This window comes from Sabethes cyaneus, chromosome 1 (genome assembly GCF_943734655.1).
Source record: "Sabethes cyaneus chromosome 1, idSabCyanKW18_F2, whole genome shotgun sequence".
Taxonomy (NCBI): domain Eukaryota; kingdom Metazoa; phylum Arthropoda; class Insecta; order Diptera; family Culicidae; genus Sabethes; species Sabethes cyaneus.
Genome location: NC_071353.1, coordinates 104,534,110 through 104,556,836, shown reverse-complemented (window position 1 = coordinate 104,556,836; position 22,727 = coordinate 104,534,110). Strand labels below are relative to the sequence as shown.

The following is a 22,727-nucleotide window of genomic DNA, read 5'->3' as shown; positions in this document are numbered from 1 at the left end:
ATTCCAATTTTGACATTGTCGCCACTCTGTATATAGTCACTCTAACTACAGGTACTACAGTAAAGACTTGAAGATAGAATTAACAAAAGGGCGAATGTCGCAAGCGTAAACAAACCGAGTGAGGGTTGATTTCCCTATGCTGGTCCAGCAAAAAGTAACTCTCACCCGGTTTGTTTACATTTGCGACATTAGCCCTTTTGTTAATTCTATCTAGACTTGTATAACGCGGTGGGTGGTGCTGTACGCCCATCGCGATATCTCAGCTGTCCATTAACCAATAAAGCTGATTTTTGATAGTTGACTAGGTTATACCACATGCTAGCAATGTACCAAAAATCCTCCTTATCGGTTAATGGACAGCTGAGATATATCGATGGGCGTACACAAGGGCGTACAGCGCCACCCACCGCGTTATACAAATCTTTACTGCACATTAGCTTAGTCCCTTTTGTCAATTGATGGTTGAATTTTTCATTCAGTGACGCACACATTGCCGATTCTACCGAATGAGACAGAGACGGTAAATTAGGCAAACTCTTCTATTCTCCTTTGTTCTACGCGGGAGCGAGCGAAAAAGCAAGCGTACAAATTCTTAAACTGCGTTGATTTGTCGAAATACGACAAGGTGCTGGCGGCGGTATGCGTGTGCAAAAAGGCAAACCGACCAACTTTGAGCCGTAGTGAGAGTTGCGAACCTCTCCGTCTGTCAGTTGTCAACTAGTAGTGGAAGAGAACAGTTCAAAACAAGCGGTGGTCTGTATCGTCTTGTTTGCGATTACTCTGTGGTGGACATTTTCTTCGTTCAAAAGCGGCTTGCAGGTGTACTTTACGGTCATAAGACGGTTTTCGATTGACTCAGGGTACTTGAGGGACTCGAACGGACTATCGTCCAGGACGGATTTGCTGCATTCGAGGCAAGGTAAGGCTAATGGAAATAATTTTTCCTTCGCACACTCTCATCGCTCGACAGTGGGATCCGCTGGCAGACGAAACGGATGATACATCTCGCAAATGAGATGTGATCGGCGATCTCGCTCGCCCCAACGGTGCCATCCGTCAGAGTGTTCGGTTCGGTTGGCCAACAGCGCTTTCGTTTACTCACGCTGGGTGCGTGTACGAGCGTTTTGTACGCTTTCTGTCGAGCTCGGCTGTCGCTGGTTAGAGCATGAATCGCGAGTTCAGCGAAAGAAAACGGATCGACGTGAACGGTGTGAGCATCGTATCACTTGCAACTTGTAAATTGAATGAGAAATGCAGCGCCACGCCGTGCATTTTCCTAGAGTCACTATGACTTATACGATGCCGATCTTGGTTTGGGTCTATGATAAGTACCAATTCCGGTTGATATACGTACCAGATGATAGTAGATGTTGGGGGAATGGCAATGTTTACCATTTTAGCCTTCTGTTTTACATGAGCCTGAAACATTCTCACTTATTGGTCATTCGCGGAATCATTGAATATGCTTTCCAGTATAATTACAAAATATGCAATAGTGCGTCTAGAATATGAATTATGATTTTTAAATAAAATATTAATATTATATGTATCAGAAGTAAAAGATTTTTTGTAGAGCAGTTTTTGCTTCAATTTTTGTAATTAATGCAACGCATAGTTATCGGTTGTGTCATACAATTGACAATACAGATCGATCATAAATAAATACCTATTTATGGTGCTTTTAAAATTAGTTCCTTGGCAAGATTAAACAATGGTTTAACTATGTTTTAAGTATTTTTCTCTGAAAATTGCGCTGCTTATAAATTTTTGTTACTATTGGCTAATTTTTCGGACATTTATGTATTGATACGTAAGCTCAACTAATTGCGAATGAATCAATGCAAAGGTTTGTTGTTAATTTACCAAGGGTAGTTAACTGTTCAGGTGTTAAGGATAGTCTGTTGCATACCTTCTCTGTGTCGTTTCTGTTTTTTTACCCGAAATGCATCGCAATGCGTTCAGCAGAATAAATATTCAAAATATATTAGGCAAGCTAATTGGGAAGCTTTGACGTAAACAAACCGAGTGAGGGTTGATTTTTCTATGCTGGTCCAGCAAAAAATAACACCCGTTTTATTTACATTTGCGACATTCGCCCTTTTGTTAATTCTATCTTGAATTGTGGTTTGGTAAACTGCTCGGGGAAAAATATTGGAGTGAGTTTATTCCCTGGGGCTTCCATATTCTTTATTCGTACGAAATTGTACAATTTACTGTTACATTCTGATCGGAGAATTCTGTATTGAGGCACGATCGCAGACCCATTTTCACCTAAACACGATCCACACTTTATTGCTTTAGTAATTTACGCTACAAATTTTTGAAATAAACTAAACTAAATTACACCAGATTTCCTTTCGTCTATCATGGGCAGAGAGGAATTGTTTACAAATGTCATTTATGTATTCGTTGAGATGTGGCACATAAGCTACGCAATATCCACGAAAAAGTGTAAGTACCTAGCTTAAATCACACTTGAAAATGTATTTAAGACGTTTTACTACATCGTCATGTCATGGTATACAATATACATGTTTGTCCATGAAATTCATAACACTTTTGATTCCACTTTTGATCGTGCAGAGTGGCAAACTCAACCAGGAAAAGACCAGGAATTTCTAACCAAAACCACGAAAAAATTTAGATTGCTTGCTGCTGGCTTAATTACTTATGTGTCCATGTCCGCTAGTTTGGCAGAACAAAATGTTCGAATTCCCAAGTGTTGACGGTAATCCGCCATGGCCTTGATCTGTCGCCAGGAAAGTTTCGAATCAATCTGAATACAGTTGACTAGCCTACCAATAGCCTCTAGATATGCCTCTTCTGCGTTGTCCATGCGGGTTCCAGTTGAGTGTCTTTCCGTAGATTTCGTTCGCTACTATCCTCAAAATATGTCAGATCCACCTCCACTTACGCTGGTGATATTGACAATCGTGTTCCGAAGTGGAAAGGCAAGTGTACACATCTCGCAGGTAATAGAACGGATTTCACGTTCAAATTGAAAATTCGTGTTAGGGTCGGTAAAGTGATCTGAGTTGAGCGCCAAACATTCCCAAGATCCACTGTTTATATCAGCAGCGTCTATATCAGTCTTGGTACTACCGCCTAGGGTTGTTTGGCTACCAGAGTATTGAAAATCTGCCTCCTCTTCAACCTCTACTGTGAAATTGGAGAGCTTGTTGATGTTCACTCCCACTGAGTTGATGTTTGCGGCGTTGACTATAAGACCTGCTGCCTTAGAGTTGTCGCAGAGGCTATCAAGCTTTCCCTGCACATCACATTGCATTTGTTAAAGCAAGAGAATGTGTCGTCGGCCAGGTCGAGGTCATTTAATTGCTCATTGACCAAAAGGTTCCAGGGCAATCGTCGGTTAGATTTACTATCAATGGCTTCAATTAAAATTTCGTAAATTTAGGATCAGTGGTGGTTAAGGTATGTTACCCTGTCTCACTCCTGTAGCAACCCTTATGGATCCGGTAGGAGGCCGTCGTGCAGCAGTTTGCCTCATACTGAGTGTCGATAAGATAGACTAGCTTATCAGAAACTCCTCTACGCCTAAGTGCGTCCCAGACGTTTTCGAACTTTAGTCGGTAGAATGCTTTTTCGAAATCAACAAGCACTAGAAAAAGATAGCCTTGGATTTCGATGATTGACTCGAATATTATACTAAGCGTCGTGATCTGATCGGCCGGTACGGAATCCAGCTTGCTACCACCGGAGAGTAGCATCGTTTTTCTTTTGGATTCGATTAAGGATCACCTTTCGGAGTACTTTGAGACTGGTATAGAGCACCGTGATGCCGCCCTAGTTCCCACATTTAGATAGGTTCCCTTTTTTGGCGACTTATTAAGATGCCTTATATCAAAAACATTCCATCAAGTAGACTGGCATTTCTTCCTCGCGCCCATACAAATGACGAGCAACAGAAGCAACAGCGCACCCCTCCCGACAAAAGTGTGTGGAGCTGTAATGTCGCAGTTTCCCAGATATTGCTGAAGAGCTGATGCAGCATTTGCGGTGAGAATACTGGGTAAGCTATCAGCACCTCGGCTGACATACAGACTTTACCTGGTGCTCTGCAAGACTTCATATATTTGAGTGTTGCTTCAATTTCAACTAACGACGGCGCCTAGGAATTGACACTGATGGAATTGATTGCAGACCTTTATCACACTAGAAACGCTTCGGCGGTCCTAAGTGGGAGGTTTGATAAGGAGGGATTGGACATGGCATTACTTCAAGAGCCATAGGTTCTATGACGTGAATCAAAACTTGCCCAGAACAGCAGACCTCGTCAGTGATACGCTGAAATGCTATCCTACAATCAGAATTCATCAAACGCGATATGGTGAAGGTAGCAACCATCAAAGGGAAAACAGAAGTCGTAGTGGCTTCTGAATATTTCCCTGATGATGTTTCTGTGGTGCCTCCTCCTGAGTTCGCGTCGTTTGTTAGATACTGCCGCGAAGTTAATAAGTCGTTCATCATTGCATGTGATGCAAACGCTCACCACACCGTGTGGGGCAGTACTGGCATAAATATTAAAGGTGAAAATCTTCTTGAATACCTGTCATTTAACAATATAGATATATGCAATCTGGATAGTACACCCACGTTTTCAAATGTAATCAGAGAAGTATTGGACGTCAACTTTACTACTTTGCACTTTCTGAGAAAATTCGGAATTGGCATGTTTCAGATGAAACTTCACTATGTGATCATAAACACATCATGTTTGAATAGGGTGGAGGTGATTCTACGCCTGTAACATTTCGTGGTTCTGGGAAAACAAACTGGAATCAGTAATTCAGTATGTTCCTCACTTAAAAACACACTTACAACTTGTACTATTGATTCGAGTCCACTCAAGTCTTTTTTTACACGGTTTATTTTTTTCGATTACTCGAAAACGGTGCAGCTAAGGAACTATTTACAATCTACGTGAGGAATGTCGAGCTACTCCCAAATGTATTGAGAAATAAATGAATGGTCTCTAAGATACCCCGTTCTTAATACTCAAAAAACTAAACCGTGTAAAAAAAGTACTTGAGTGTCTACGAGTGTAATATTAATACGAGTTTTAATGCTTACAACACAATAGTTGTCTTACCAAACATTCGTCCTCTAACAGGGATGTGCCGTGGTGGAATCTGAAGTTGGAACGTCTTAGGAAAAGTACTCGAAACATGTTTAATTTAGCCAAACGTACGTCAAATTAGACTCAATACAGAAAAGCTCTCACTGAGTCAATAATGAAATCTAAGAAAATCTTGGAATGCAAAATCATGCGAAACCATAAATAATACACCAACAGATGCAAGACTACAGAAAACCCTTGCAAAAATTCACGACTGAATCAGGTAATCTTAAGTACTAAGACGGAGCTTTTACTAAAAATCCAGATGATACTCTAAACTTGATGATGGAAACGCATTTTCCGGGTTCAACTGTGTGTAGTCTCGGAAGGTATTGGTGTAGAAAGTTGCTCTACTGATATTCTCTCCGAGTCTAATAGAGTAGACGATATAGCATCAGGCGAAATCTTTACAACAGTTAGAGTAGTAAATGCTGTAAGATCATTTCAACCCTTTAAATCTGCAGGGGCAGAACTGAAGCAGTACTGGTACCGGCGCTCATGCAGATTTTTATGGCAAGTTTACGATTGAAATACATTTCATCGAAATGGAGATCAGTTAAGATCATCTTCAGACCGCAAGCTGGTAAAAGATACGAGACGAATCCCAAATCTTCCAGATCTATCAGTCTATTCTCGGTTCTATTGAAGACAATGGAAAAAGTTCTGAAGGATCATTTCCATTCAACATCAGTTTGCATATCTATTTAGTAGTTATAGCACTTCATACGCTTGTAGGTGAAATTAAAAAGCTCTCAGGAAAGGAAATTGCATTTTGTTCTTTCCTGGATATTGAAGCAGCTTTCGACAATACTTACCATTCATCTATGAAACGAAAGAAATATAACACGCACATAGTCGACTGGATTCATACCATGCTGGCATAAAGAGAAATCACTTATGAGCTTGGAGGGTCCTTTATAACATTAATGGCGTTGAAGGGAGGTCCACAAGGAACGGTTCTTTCACCAATTTTGTGGTGTTTAGTTGTAGATGATCTACTGAGGATCCTAGAAACTGAAGGTTTCGAAGTTGTCGGTTTTGCAGATGACATTATCATCATGGTAAGTGGAAAATTCGATACAGTGGGATTTCGAAACTGGCATGGTTCGATTTTGGCATGCCTCGGTTTTGGCAACAAAAGTATCCGTTTTTGGCAACATAAAATATTTTACTTCTAAAAATATGCTTAAACATCAGTCAGTTTCCGCATACATACTTTAAATGACGAAAAAATATTGCCCTAAGTGTGTTCACGAAAAAAAATTGCAGTTTCGCACAATAATATTTTTATTGCCGTCTTACCGCAGATCGCCAAAAACTTACTTGCACCGCACGAATAGCTCTTGGCGGATTTTGCAAACATAAAAAGGTTGCAATCGTTGATTAATAACATTTACAACGCACTTACATTTAATTTTTTCATATAAAAAAAGGGTCTCGATTTTGGCACGGTTTCGATTTTGGCAACATAGGCGATACGCATTTGTTGCCAAATTCGAAATCCAACTGTACTATAGTTTCGAAAAGAATGTAACAGGCTCTAAGGCTTGCCCAAACTTGGTGTAAAAAGGAGGGTTTAAGCATTAATCCGACAAAGATCGTAGTTGTCCCTTTCACTAAAAGGTGGAAACTTAACTTAAGCTTGAGGGAAAAGAAAAAAAATTGGTAAACACATGCACATCTCGACGTAGCGATAAACAAGGTAGTCAGTGTATTGTGATAATGTTCAAAAACCATCGGAAGGGAATGATAATGTGCACCTATACGTCTATTATACGACCGAAAGTTACGTATGCTTCGTTAGTGTGGTGGCCAAAAACAAAGGAGGCTACTACTGAATCAAAGCTTGCTTGGAGTTTAGACGCTGGGAAGAACAAAAAGTGACCGCCAATTGGATGGCAGACAGAGGATGTAACCAGTCAAAAAGATTAATCAAACCAAATGCAAACATCACTAAAAAGTTCATAGAGCTCAATAAGAGAGCTCTTTGTACATACACTGGCCTAGTAACTGGGCACTGTCCGAGTAGATATCATTTTATAATCGTTGATCAGGTTGGTAATGATATTTGTCGCTTGCAATTTTGAAAGTGAAACTTCGGAACATCTGTCATGCAGTTGTGGTGCGTAATATACAAGTAGAATTAAATTTCTCGACAACGGTTGTTTATCTCCCGGTGAGATTTGGTCTGCTAACCCCGGGAAGGTTATTGGTTTCATAAACCGTCTCATACCTGACTGAGAACGCGTCGCGGCAAATGGCCAATTACTTGTATAATGGTATTTGGTTTGCCTGACACGTAGGCGCAGCAAATAGGGATATACTACAAAAGTTCAATTCAATGGACAAAGTAGTTTAAATTCCTCCTTTAATAACCGGCTACGAAATCTGTCGATAAAGAAGGGTAATGTCTAATGTAAGAAGGGTGTTATATCCAAGGCTTTCCTGGATAAAAATAACCATAACACGATGATAAAAATTATGGTAACAGTAGGATACAAGGTACTGTAAAAACAATAAAATTTATCGTGCGAAAAGATAACCAAACTATCGAACTTATTGTTGTGGACCATAACTTTCATGGTTTTCAGAGATTCTACCATAAAAATGACATTTTTTTCGGGTTGCTTTCACGTGGCGCGTAAAAACCTTGTAAAAAATCCGCGTAAATTCAAAAATCGTCGTAAAAATGCTGTTAATTCAAAAATCATCATAAAAACCGTGTTAATTTAAAAATCGGCATGAAAAATGGCGGTAAACCAAAAATCACTGAAGAGACTATAATTCAAAAATCGTCGGAAAACCGCTCGAAATCAAAAATCGTTTCAAGGAATCGTGTTAATTTTATAATATGTAAAAAACGTGTTAATTTAAAATTCGTAAAAATAAACCGTGTAAAAAACGACTTGAGTGTATTACCGTTCAACGTTGTGAGTAACTTCAAATCTAACATGTCTCAAATCATAGAACTCGCTGAATTTAATTACATACGGAAGGGTGCATGCTCGACCCTTCCCGTGTGGTAGGCTGGAAGCGATTCCGGCGGGGGTGACGTACTGTTTTACGTTATAGTAAGCAACTGTTGCTTTCAATGAATACCAACAACCTGTACCACTCATTCCCTTCCGATCCGAACCACGCATGCGGTTGTCCTTGCTTCGTGGCGTGAAGCACTGAACAGCCGAACGCTCTGTGTACGACCAGATGCGTGTGAATTTGCTTGCTAGTCGCGATCGCTCGAAAATGCGAAATGCAATGAATCACTATAGTATTGTACAAGTGCGCGTATGGCAGCAATAGGTAATGGTAATATACCCACTGAGATTTAGAGAGAAAGAACGATAATAGCAGCAGCAGGACGATGCAACCACCAACCAGCGAGTTCAGCTGGGCTGCCTGCTCGCTCTTCATCGTCGTCGTCGATTGCATTTACCTAATGACGTTGCATCGTGTTTTAGACAATTTCGCGACAAACTCTTGGTAGCGAAGTGTAAAGAAATCTGAAACGAAACGTACAGGTAACCCTGGTTGTGTTAAAATTTTGCCATCTTATGTTTCATGTTTTTTTTGGTAAGGAAATTCTAGTTAAAAACTTGGGGAATATATGTAATGTATGTATTTTATTTAGAATAACAGTATTGTATACGGCATGTGATTAAAGGTGAGCAACTGCTCGACCGAACAGCTTCGTTTGTCAATATCATCAGTCAGTTTGCTCAGGGTTGCCGTTTTTCCTTTTCGCTGGTTTTCGGCTGGACGCACAGCAAAGTTTGCGAGAGCATTTTATACGTTTTATAGTGAAATCAATGTTAATTGCCTTGTTGTCTTATATAATTGAATTGGGCCACCGTTTGGCGTGCGTGTTGTATTTGTGTATAAACCGCAAAGGAAATGTCGCAGGCTGATCACGTCCGATGAGCTTATCAACATCGGGGAGGGTGGCTCACGCATCGGTATCCCACGAGAGCGAATAAGCGCACACTCGTATAAATAGATAAGATCAATGGGCCACGAAAACATGCACAAAGCAATGACCTGATGCATGCTGGTGGGGCCAAACCGTAAAGGCCCAGACACAATGCATACGGATTTTACTACGTTGCGGAAATTTGACAGAAAATCCATGGAAAAGCTGTCGAACTGCCGCAACGTAGTAAAATCCGTAGGCATTGTGTCTGGGCCTTAAGCCTATGTAGTAAAAAAAAAGATTCATTGTTGATGATAAAGAACCAGCCGATCGTTGTTTAGCACTAAACACGCGGACATTTAAAATATGCACTCTCGGTGGTTATAGAGGCGTCAAGCGTTATTCCGTTGGTTGTGGAACCAAAACGGCATTAATGCCTTTTATGCAGCAATACCATTATGCTTTGGTTTTTGTAAAGAAACTATTAAAAGAAATGACATTGGAAGTCAGTCACCACCTGTCATTATTAAACCTAATTTGCTCATCGCTGGTTGTTGTGCCTGACTCTGTCCAATGTTGCTCGAAAAAATCTAACAATGTTTTATATTTCGAGCGCAATTTTACGAACTGTATGTTGCAAATATGATTGCCTGATGCTTTCCATAGGCAGCACGGATCGATTTCGTGATAATACGATGTGATTTGTAGCCGTTTGCTAGCAGTCAATATTTCCCCCCCCCCCCCGCGTTCGTCGACTGATACTCCGCAAGTTTTTGAGTAAAAGATTCAGAAGTTTACGTTGATTATGGACATGAACTCTAGGTTTCGACGGCCTGTTAATGAGTTATGTGTCATTTCTTTTATTCTAGTTTCTTTAGGTTTTTGGTAACAGCACTGAGGCTTCTAGTTTCTGTAACTCTCTTCATTGTCTCCCCACTACTGGGACAAAGGCGTTTATGTTTGTTTGATTTAAACCGACGTTGAAACGTGCAAAGTTTTGCGGTGATTGAGCTGGTTGGGAGTCGAGTTTGAAAAAGTATTCAGTTTGTTGCTAACACAATTGCGCTGGCTTCCTACCTGGAAATTGATTGTTGCTCTACCTCAGTTGTAGTTTGTAGCCGCTAGGGTCGATATTTACTAATTTCATGCTCCCTCGGTAGAGTAGGGTAGAAAAACGCACATCTGAGCGTAGTTAGCTAGCGCTTAAGTTATCGTAGCCATGATAATTGAGCTGTTAAACGCATGTTTTGTTCAACTGGATGCAATGGCGAGGCAAGATTGAAATCCTGTTGCATTAAATGAAAAGGTTATTTAGATTACCCTTTATTCGTCTGTGCTCAATAAAATTCTTAAAAAATTAAATTAAAAAAATTCAGGATATGAGAGAATTTTATTGGACTGTATTTCAATATGTTATAAGTTCATTAGAATTTATAGAACTTCAATTTTTTTTTAAATTTAAATTGAGGGCTGCGTTTTCGGTGCAATGTTTCATTTAATTAGGCCCAGCAACAGCAAAATTACCCGGTTCCAATCACACTTCCTTTAGTCATTATGGGCTGCACTGCTGCAATTATGCTTCCCGAACGAAATGGATAAACTTTAAAAATAGTTTTGCTAATGTTGATTAATTTTACTGACATAATTCGTTTATCTTTGAAAAACGGTCGAAACTTGAAATAATTAGATCCATTTGGTATACAGTTGGATTTCGAATTTGGCAACAAAGGCGTATCGCCTATGTTGCCAAAATCGAAACCGTGCCAAAATCGAGACCCTTTTTTGATATGCAAAAATTGAATATAAGTGCGTTAGAAATTGACAAAATGTTATTAATCAACGATTGCAACCTTTTTATGTTTACAAAATTCGCCAAAAGCTATCCGTGCGGTGTTAGTCAGTTTTTGGCGACCTGCGATAAGACGTAGTCCTACGGCAATAAAATATTGTTCGAAATCGCAAGTTTTTTTTCATGAACACACTTAGGGCAATATTTGTTCGTCATTTAAAGTATGTCTGCGGAAACTGACTGATATTTAAGCATATTTTTGGAAGTAAAATATTTTGTGTTGCCAAAAACGGATTCTTTTGTTGCCAAAATCGAACCATGCCAAATTCGAAATCCCACTACAATTTTCTTTCTTTCTTTCTTTTATTTATTACATCAACAGACTTACATGGTCCCATTTAACTTCTTAAAACTAGTGGTTAAGTGTATAAATAGTAATAAATGCACATAAATATGAATAAAAACGGATAAATAAATTAATTCGATCGGCTGAAGAAGTAATTGAATTAATTGCTCACGTACAGTTTGGCGCGATAAATGGTCGGTATTAAATCAGACCAGTATAATGGTCTTAAGCAGTAGACGTGTGTGAAACTTTGGCGATTCTAAAAATGAATCCCAGGGTCCTAGAGGACTAGGGTCCTAGAGCACTTGTTGACTATATAAGATACATGCTGTCTGAATGGTAGCTTTGTATCGAAGATTACACCTAGGTCTTTGATATTATCGACATGCTGGATAGCAGCGTGAAGTTGAAAATAACAGCATGTTTTTTACGTGAAAAGGATATTACAGAGCACTTTGAGAGATTTACAACCATTCTGTTTAAAATACACCAATAAAAGCGAAAGCACCCAGCTGGCGTTGGAGAGCGAGGCAATCTTCAGTGGGATACGGGAGAATATTTTTACATCATCGGCATATGACCTTTGTCCTTTAAGCACGAGGTTCACGTCGTTGAAATAGAGCAGGAATATGAGCGGTCCGAGATGACTGCCTTGCGGAATACCCAGAGTGGCACAGAATGTGCTGGATCTACCGATGGCAACCATCAGCTGACGATCTGTTAGATAAGAACGGAACCGTCACAGGAGAGTTCCGCTTATCCCAAGCCTTTCGAGCTTAGCGATTGCGATTACCTGACTCAGCTTATCAAAGGCGGCTGACAGAACGGTATGTATGACGTCGGTTTGCGTTACACTCAAGTACTTTTTTTACACGGTTTGTTTTTTCGAATATTGAGAACGGGGCTATTTAGGGACCATTCATTTATTTCTCAATACGTTAGGGAGAGGCCCGACATTCCTCACGTATTTTGTAAATGGTCCCTAAATTGCACCGTTCTTGAATAATCGAAAAAAACAAACCGTGTAAAAAAAGACTCGAGTGTATCGCAGACATGTTGACGATGTGTGTAGTAAACCACGGAAAATTAGTACTAGTGGATCGACCAGGGAGGAATATGTATATGCTGATCCGTGTTCAAATATTGCTTGCAATGTGAAAAAAGTGGAACAATTTTGAGATGGCACTCAACGATGTAATTCCTCGGTAATTTTCCACATCTCGCTTGTTGCCCCTTTGTGCACAGGAAACATACGAGCAGATTTCCAGTAAAACGGAAAGATACCAGTGGAGATGCACTTTTGGAATACGAGCTGTGGTGGTCTAATCAAATATCAGATGTGCTTCTTCAGGAAGCGGACGGAATTCCATCTGGCCCGGGAATGAACGAGGACTTCAGTTGCGTAGCGGCAATGGAGATCATCTCGGTGTTTAGACCCAGATCATTCAGTGCTTGACCGTACGATGGGACGCTCGTTGCGGCGCAGTCGACTTCGTTGCTGGTTAAGCTTTCATGACAAAACACCAACAAACTTTTCAGCGAATAAGCTGTGTATAAGCGAATATATGTCTGTAAAATTAGAGGCAGTCTGTAAAATTAGAGGCAGTTTCATCGCAATAGATCATAGGGGAGGGCAGCCCGCATTCCTTGCGTTGTTCGTTCACAAACTTTCAAAAAGCTTTGGGGTGCGACCTGAGTTTCCTCTGAATCCACGAGTGACCCGCTTAAACTCGTGATTTACTCTAACGTAGTGATGCTGTAGTGAGAGCGTACGGTGTCTGGAAAACTTTCGTAGAGCTGCCCTTTTTCACTCGTTTGGGGAGCACGTGATCCGGAACGACTTACTAAAACATTTGAAATAGTTTGCGCGGCTGTATTGGCGTCGTGATCGTCAATGATGTTATCCCAAACCATTGATGAAAGGCTGCGATGTTGCAATGATGTGCTCTGAAAAAATCGTACAAAACAGCAGCGGTGATGGTGTCAAGATCGCTAGTGTAGTTGTCTTCCACAGAGCCGAAAACTTGCCTAGAAAATGTATGTGCATCGAGCCAGGTCCCAGTTAGGACGATGATATCATAGCTTAGATCGGAAACGGTTATACGATAGTCAGTGACGCGAAAATTCATACCGCCTACATTTTGGTAGATCACAGGCTGTCTTCGGTCTAGTAGCTCGCGGGAGAATACGGTCGTCAACGAATCGGCAATTCTGCGTCGTCCATGGAAGGTAGAAGCGTTGGCGTATAATGGCCCTAGAAGCGAATTTATTAAAATTTTACAAGCACTAATATGCAGTGACCCGGTTAGCTTCGAGGTACGATACTGGTCTAATAGCTCAGCTGTCGTATGTTCGAATTTCGGCTGGGTAGTATTGTTAGAGTCAGTAGGATCGTTACACTAGCACCGATTGTCCTGTACACGTCATTTAACTTTGCCTTTAACATTCAGCTGGACCGATGTTTCCATTGGGCTTCAAATTTATAACGTAAGGCTTTAAAACATAAAAAAGGATAAGTTCGCGACCGGCATTATCCAACTGGCTTTAAAGAGGTAAAATATTTGTCATTGGATTACAACACTAAACTCGTGGTTTCAATGTTTCAGTTAATATCAGGACGCACAAAGTCAACTCTAGCTTGGGTTTGATTTGACTTTTATTTCCAAAGACGTAGCCTGATGAAAAACTGTTTCCAATTCATTCGGTAGGCTGCCACTTTCCAATTTCAATTCCAATTGGACACCGTGCCTTTTCCACCAAATCTCGCTCCACTGTGATCTGACGTTAGAGAAGCATAAAAAATCTGCATCGCTGCTGCATCCGTTTAACAATTGCCCAACTCGATTGGACGAAATTGGAAATAATTAGGTGGGTTGCGGTCTTTTTCAGCCATTTAAGTGCCTTAAAACATACAAGGCCCTTGTGTGCTTTGATATATTGCAGATTGCGTTTCAGATATTTTATACCTAAGCTGCAAAACCTTTGCTAGCTTAGGACTGTCTTAGCAAATTTATCAGCTCAAACATACATAAACTTGCTGGCGACATCTCGAGGTCCGGGAAGCTGCTCAAAATCGCTCTAAGTAGTTGGGATGGGTTCATATATTTGGGATCTTCGGTCGCCGGACGCATTTAAGCTGAAAATTAGGCCTGCTTTGCTTTCTAGAAAACGTTTTGTTCAGGAAGCATGCGCCGTGGCACGAAGCTGGCAATGTACAAAGTGCTAATCAGACCGCTAGTCCTCTACGGATTTGAGACTACAACCTCTCCTGTTTGTGTAATTTTTCAACGATATTGCGACGCAGCTTGGAGTGGGATGTAAACTGATGTATGCAGATGATCTGAAATTATATTCGGTGATTCGTTCTATAGATGACTGTGTCCGGCTGCAGGGGCTTTTAGATTTGTTTGTAGATTGGTGCAGGAAAAACTGGCTTGTGATCAGCATCCCGAAATGTCAAGTAATGACTTTCCACCGCATTGCCAGTCCAATCGTCTACAACTATCAAATAAAGGAACATGTACTCACTAGAGTTGATGAAGTTACCGACCTGGGGGTACTGCTTGACGCCAAACTCACCTTTAACTTGCATCGCACCACTGCAATAGCAAAAGCTTCTCGACAACTAGGTTTCATCGCTAAAGTCGCTCGTGATTTCAATGATCCACACTGTCTGAAGGCACTATATTGCTCATTAGTACGTCCACTCATTGAAAATGCTTGCTTGGTATGGTGCCCTTACCAGCTGGCATGGAATCTACGCATCGAACGAGTTCAAAAACGTTTTGTGAGGCTTGCGTTGAGAGGTTTACCTTGGCGTGATCCAGCAAATCTACCGCCGTACCCCGATAGATGTCGTCTCCTGGGTCTCCAGACACTCGAGCATCGCAGGAAAGTTCAGCAAGCAGTGTGTGTGGCGAAGATATTAAATGGCGAGATCGATTCACCGACAATCCTGTCTGCCTTAAACATTCGTGCGTCGCAACGCTCATTTCGATCGACCGGATTACTGCAGCCGCGATTCCACCGGACAACCTTTGGATCTTACGAACCAATAACGGCCTGCATTCGAACTTTCTCCGCTGTTGAAAACCTTTTTGAGTTCAACGAACCGTCGTATAAGTTTGTACAAAAATTAAACAGTATAAGATTTTTATGAACATGACTTAGAATATTCAATAAGACATTTTTGTTAGTTGAATTTTAATTAAACAAATAAACAAATAAACAATGTCTACGAAAGAAAGCATTTGCTGTATTCGAACGAAAGGTGTTGCGGATTATTTTGTGCGGAGTACGAACGGAAAGTGGAGAGTGGCGCAGATGCATGGACCTCGAGCTGCAGCTGCAGTCACACCGGGGAGAGATTGCCATCGTGTCCACCCAGCGAAAGTCGACTGGTCACATCGCACAGCACAGTGGTCTAAAGGGGCGAAAAGTGGCACTTTCTTCCTAGCGTCATTTGCTTTCATTTTAGTAATATATTACCACTGGAAGGATATCTGTCCCAAAATGAGAAAATCGCACTTAATATTGAAAAATTGATTTTTCTAAATTTATTTAGTGTTGATATTATTATTTATCCCTCTCTGAGAAAATGTTAAAAAACTTTTATCAATTTTGTATGGAGCTTGAAAACATTTTATTGGTAGATGCAGTGAGACAAATATGCGTCCATTTTCTTCAGTGGGACAAATTGTCTTCAATTTTTTTTCGAATTTTTCTAATATAAACACCATGTTGCCAATTCATATTTCAAAAATACATGCCGAATTATCAACGTTAGAAAACAAAACATAAAAAATGACATAATGTAACATAGGACAGTGTTGCTCTTCAGAGCTTTCAATACCTGTGTTTCATTACATGTACTTTTTATTCCATCCCCTTTGTCGAAAACTACCATTATAAAAAAAAATATTGTTCACTGGTAACTTTTCTAAAGCAGGAGAATTTCGCTCAAAGTTCTCTCGAAAGTAGCAGATTTTGTATGAAAATTTCCCTTTCGATTAGAATGTTTTTATGTCTATCGATATCTAAATTCCCCTACGATAAAACTGAACCTTGTCGTGGTGTAGGGCTTTTTGACTAATCAGTAAATGAACAGCGGTCACGTTTACTTCTGAATGTGGGTATATATCAAAATACTTTTGTGATTTCAAGTGGGACTCGGGGTAAAAATTTACCAAATGTGATTGTTGCGTTGTTCAGAAAGTGCTTTTATTCCGTTTAAGAATAAGGCCAGTATGGGGATCTCTGACAATAGATTAAGTTTTCTGGGATTCATCCCTATTTATCACAACTGTCACAAATATCTCCGAAAAATGTCGGATTGATTGAGTTGGTCGGGGGCTTAGGGTTAGTAAGGGGATGTAAGCGGGATACCAGATCCGATTGGATGCCGAAGAACCACTCTGTAATAATTACGGGTAATAGCACTTCTTAGGTAGCAGATGGGAAAATTAGGTCAATTCGTGTCGCGTGTTCGAGTTTCGGCTAGGCGGTGCTGCTAGATAGAGTAGGATTTTTGCACTGGCCCCGTGGCTGTCCTGAGCTCTGATGGCCGCCCGCGGGCTCTGTCGATGGGAAGGGGTCGAGTCTTAAAGAGACGCTTAAGCCCAGAGCTTTACAGCACTTTGGTCTCGAGGGTTGGAAGGCGAGCGAGTCTCTATATTTTGTAGCTTCTGTCGACTACCGCGAACGTCCAGCTTGTGCTGCGCTCAATTTACTTTGTATCGTGGGAATACACTGTGTATGCTAAGGGGATGAAAGATTTAATTTGCCCTGATAAGTTGATAACCCCTAATGCTCCGAAATTTGTCTTACCTATTGGTTCATTTGTGGTTGTTTGTGTTGGAAAACTGAAAGCGGGCGCGTGGTTGAAGACCGGTGTCAGGCGGGGCTGACGATTCCTCCACTTCTTCACTATACCACATATTGCAACTCGAGTGGTACAAAAAGTCCAGAGCACATTTACAAATTCGATCTATTATTTTTCTTCTCATCATCATCATTATCATCATCATCGTCATCATCATCATTATCATCTTCATCATTGTATTTAAAATATGACTTTCCGGCCTTTGGCAGAGAGATCTTAGAGTCAGTTCGTGGAGTCCGCGCAGGGCCGAAACGCCTCCGCCTGCGGGTATAGGCGTGACGGCTATGCTTGGGGCTCTACCTGTGTTTTAGTGGGCGACAGTGCCTGTCTCGTCAGGTAGAACTGATGTTTGAGGTCTCCCTGACACTTTGTTGACATCACAAAAGGGCCCAGCGCAGAGTTTTATACGCTATTAAGCGACCAGTTGGATAACCCGAAAAAAAGGAAAAAAAAAGGAAAATTTCCCTTTCGATTAGAATGTTTTTATGTCTATCGATATCTAAATTCGTTTTACCTATGTTTTCACAATTACTAATACGTGGACCAAGGAAAACTTTAATTTGAATTGGTTTCCAAGCCCTAGGCTACTTTTTCCATTGCTGTATTTTGATCCAATTAAAATTTTATCCATGCGATAATTGGAATAGCGTTGCCAACTGAACGATTATTCACCATTAAGCGTAAGGAAACACCAAATTGTGTCAAAGGAAATACCACAGTCCTTGAATTGTAAATTATCTACGTTCCCGCTTCGTCTCACCCCAACGGTCGTAGCGTCAATTACAGTTGAGTCATTTCTAAGAGCATCTTCTACTTTTCCTCTTTTTTGCAGGTCCTCAAAAAAAAAAAACGAAAGAACGATAATAAAAAAAGGTTAAATAACTGCCCACCTACCCCACTGCACTAGAAAGCATCATTTCGAGTGTTGCTTGGCTCGTCTGGCTCATTCCCATGCCCGCTTCCGGCGGTGATACTAGCACTGACGGCAACGGAGACGCAGCGCCTATTGGGGAATGATTTTGCACCCGCACTGTGTGCCTTGTATTACTAAGAGAAAAAAACGTTTAGCTCATCGGAGATTTCGCGGACCGCAGAGCGTAATAACGTCGGTATAGCGAAGCAGAAATGACGATTATCCTGTTCTTGGTGGACACATCCGCGTCTATGTGCCAGAAGGCACATGTTAACGGCGTCCAGAAGAGCTACTTAGACATTGCAAAAGGAGCGGTTGAGACATTTCTTAAGTATCGCCAGCGATCGCAGGATTGTATGGGTGATCGGTACATGCTGCTAACGTTTGAAGATCCACCGAACAACGTGAAAGCCGGTTGGAAGGAAAACCATGCCACTTTCATGAATGAGCTGAAGAATTTGCAGAGCAATGGACTCACATCGATGGGCGAAGCGCTTAAAAATGCCTTCGATCTGCTCAATCTAAACCGAATGCAGAGCGGTATCGACACATATGGACAGGGTCGGTGTCCATTCTATTTAGAGCCTTCGGTTATTATCGTTCTCACTGACGGCGGAAAGTATTCGTTTCGCAACGGTGTACATCAGGAGATTATACTGCCTCTGCACGCGCAGATTCCTGGGACCAAGTTGACAAAGGAGCCGTTCCGATGGGACCAGCGGCTTTTCTCGCTAGTATTGCGTATGAGTGGGAACCGGGCAGATGAGCGAGTAGACGGAAAGGTACCGCATGATGATTCTATGATCGAAAAGATGTGTGAGGTAGGTCCTTGTGCTTGGTTAGTCGGCATTAGACATGCGTAGGTGACAGTATTAATTCTTCTTTCTAGGTGACCGGGGGTCGATCATATAAAATTCGATCTCAGTATGTGCTGAATCAGTGCATTGAGAGTCTAGTGCAAAAAGTACAGCCGGGTGTCGTGATTCACTTCGACCAACTGCTTATGACAAATAACGGCGAGAATGGTGGAGCGGATTTGCAGTTCCAGTCTATCAAGCGTATGATTTATGTGCAAAAATTCCCCCAACAGAAGACATTTCCGGTTGGGTTCTGGCCCATTCCGGAACCGTACTGGCCAGATCCAAAATCGAGCAGTCTGCCGCCAAGAGATGCTCATCCGAAGATAAAAATCATTACTCCATGCTGTGATGAGCCGGTAATGTTGCGAAATTTTCCCATAGATAAGTACGAACTAGAACCGAGCCCGCTGACGCTACAGATTCTGTCAAAGAAGGAAACTAACAAGGTATGGCCCTTGATTGTTTCAAGCGGGATGCATGGGATAGAGATGCCTTTCGGTTTCCTGAAACCGAGTAGTACGATGACAGTGGTTAACTTGTACGTGCTACCGTACAACTATCAGACATTTCTACCGTTAATTAACGATTTATTTCACAAATATAATTTGAATCCGCCGAACGACTGGATTTACAAGTTTGGCAATTACGTGAAGTCGATTCCACAGTACTACTGTCCATTTTTGAGGCGTGCATTGGCTACCACTCCAAACGTGCCGTACCAGTTGGTGCAGTACATTCTTCCGGAAAATTTGGATAGTTATCTAAGTCCCGCAGTGGCAAACTATCTAAAACAAATGAAAAACACAGCCAAACAGGATCAGGAGAACCTGTGCCTGCGAGTGTTTAAACAGCTTAAGCAACCAAAACCAGCTTATCATCAGTTGGAGACGGTAAAGCTCAATCCAGGAATGCAACTGAGGCGTGACCTGGTGTCGCATCCGATGCTGAAGGATGCTTTCAATAAAGTGCACGCTGACATCGCCAGTTTTGACAATTACACAATTGTCGTACCGACTGTGATGCGACCTGCGGCGACGAAAAATTATCGCAATCCGTTCGATATACCTAGGCGGGACCTGATTGACGAGATTGCTAGGATGCGGGAAAATTTCTTCCGAATCCCAACAAGTGGGATTACGATGTATACCAAGGATAGTGGGCATTGTCTACCGATTTCCGATATGGGCAACTATCAGGAATATCTGAAGAACAAAGAAACACCGTTAAGAGAATTGGAACCTACCAACGTGAGGCAGCACATGTTTGGTAATCCTTACAAGAAGGACAAAAACATGGTGATGGTGGACGAAGCTGATTTAAACGACGTGGCCCCTATGAAGGGTGGGCGAGGGGAACTAGGTGCTGGGGCGCTTAAGAATCGAACGGATCCAAACGCAAGACTGAGTCGCAAGCGGAAAGCGGGACCAATTAGGAAGGACTATGTTTTCAAGCGCAAATACACCGGCAGCTTAAGTTCGTCATCCAGTGTAACATCAGATACCAGTTCGCTGTCAGATTTCTCGTCAGACGATGATACTGCTTCCATTGGTAGCAGTGTCGGCTCGGAATCCGAGCTTGATGACGATCAAGATGGACGCTTAGTGGTGGACTTTGAGTTTCCGAATGACAAGGACGAGGAAAGCCCAATCAATGCTCACGTACGCGAGTTCATTGAAGGTCCGGATGAAGGCGGAAGTATTGGTGCTGGACCGCCTCCTCCAACGGATTCTGCAAGCATCCCTGCTTTGCTTTCGGATTATGCACAACCTTCGCCGCTCAGTATGCCTTATCAGTCCCACTATGTTCATCATTTTCATCCCTCTCATCCACCTCACCACTATCCCACGCACTTAACGACGGCAACGACGACGATGACCACGCCGACACCAATGACGACGGTTCCTGTTATGAATTCGTTTGGTACGCCAACACCAAGCTCTAGCACAATGCCAAGCAGTAGCAACAGTGGCAGTTCTAGTACGAACATCGGTTCATTAACTCCCAGCCCGAACGATATGAAGGATGTGCTGGAAATATCGAACATATTGAAAACCTGCCACAATGGGGGCAACAGTTATGCCACACCGGAGGAACCCCCACCTGAACCCGAGCCTATCAAACCATTGAAACCCACTAAACCCACTAAAACGGAAGCTGCTCCTGTAAAGTTGCCTGAAAGCACCGCTGCAAACGAGCGCATTCTACTAAATGGTGGGGACCACATCTCGTCCGTACCATCCAAATCGATATCCCAAGTCAGTAGTCCTAAGCCTGCCCAACCGCTAACTGAACAGGAGCGGCAACGGATTCGTGAAGAAAACTATGAAACCCGTTCGATAATTTTTAAAGACATTCGACGGCCAGGGCGAAACTACTCGCTTCTTCTAGAGCATCTGCCCCTGATCAAAGGGGACTTGCCGATTCGGAAGGCTTTCATCGAAATGTGTGTTAAGGAAGCATTACGATTTCGGCGGAAAAATATGGCCAATAGTATCCAGGAATGGTGGGAAAATCAGCTTGCTGCGGATCAAGCCGAACAGAAGCTACTTTTAAAACAGCAACATCTGGCCAAAGCAAATTGCTTTAACAACCTACCTACATCATCTTCACACTCGAATCACCAAGCAACTCGATTTAGTTCTCGGCAGCAACAATTGGCCGGGTCTTCTTTCAACACTAGCAGCAGCAGCAGTAGCAGTAGTAGCATTAGTTCCAGTAGTAGTCAAAGCGGTCCCGGAAGCAGTAAAAGCTCACACTTTACCCATCAGTCACACCCTCCCAACAAACACCATCAGCAGCAGCATCATAAACATTCGAATCATCAGAGCAGTAGTAGCAGTAGGATATGAGAATGTCCGTTTCCGTGTCCCTGTTGCTCTTCTTCCTCATCCTAACCAATTTCCTACATCCCCTTCACGACGAGTCGTGGTTAAGTGAAATTGTATATTCTTTAAAGTTATTTGCTTTATATTTTATTTACCTAGTTGTTCCTTTCATCCCTCCTACTACATCCGTGTCGAAACCCACATTTATTGTTGTTCAAAGCGTAGTTAAACGAAAGGACTGAGAACAAAATTTATTAGAACGGAAAGGATACCCAGTTAGCTTAATAGTAGAAGTCGTGAATGGCAGGGCAATTGAGGGCGCGCAGGTAATGTTGAATTACCGTTCGAATCGAAACGGTTCGGCTCTGTGTCTTAGAGCGCAATTGTTAGCAACTAAAGGTACCCGCGGTCGAGCGCACGAGTAAAACAAATAATGAAGGATTAAAATCAAATTGAAACAATACAAAAAACACCTAGCGGTAAGGATACTAAGAGGAATCGTGTAAATAGATAAATGTTAAATAAATTGCTATATTGTAAGTATCAAGACGGGAGTGTTTTGTTAGGTAGGGTTCCGCACAAACGAATCGTTTACTAGGTTACAGATTATGAACACAACTTGTTCACCTAGTTATAAACCAGGTTGAAAAAAATGAAGTCTGTGCAAGCGATATTCGAGTACTGCCGATTTTGCAAAGCAGTCGGTTTTTTACAGACAAAAGACTTGCTTGGTGAGCCATCGAAATTTCTAAGTATCGCTCGCAGTAACTTAGTAATAATTCTTGTTAATGGCAAGGTAACGTTTCTGAGAATGTCTCATTTGTGTTGCAGTTTTCTTGAAAGAAAAAAAGTAGCCGATCTCAAGAGATCCAAATAGCGATGTCTTGGCATTTTTTTTTTTTTTTTGGGTTTGAGTGGTGATGGCCCGAGGAGCGATGCCTCATATTCGCCAGTGACCGTAGCGTTTTAGTGACGTCTAGTCGTTAAACAACGATATGTCCCATATCCAGAAATTGAAGAATTTCCTTCAGCTTGCCGATGTGTAATTCGCTCGTGTTGTTCTTTAGTA

General features: G+C 41.7%; 1 protein-coding gene across 1 annotated transcript; it reads left to right on the top strand.

The window, feature by feature from the left end:
* Positions 1-752: 752 nt before the first annotated feature.
* On the top strand, positions 753-22,257 carry LOC128732448 (integrator complex subunit 6). The gene is made up of 3 exons (XM_053825701.1): positions 753-919; positions 17,893-18,794; positions 18,863-22,257. The coding sequence occupies exons 2-3, from the start codon at positions 18,186-18,188 to the stop codon at positions 21,680-21,682; spliced, it is 3,429 nt and encodes a 1,142-aa protein (XP_053681676.1). The 5' UTR covers positions 753-919; positions 17,893-18,185; the 3' UTR covers positions 21,683-22,257.
* Positions 22,258-22,727: the final 470 nt, after the last annotated feature.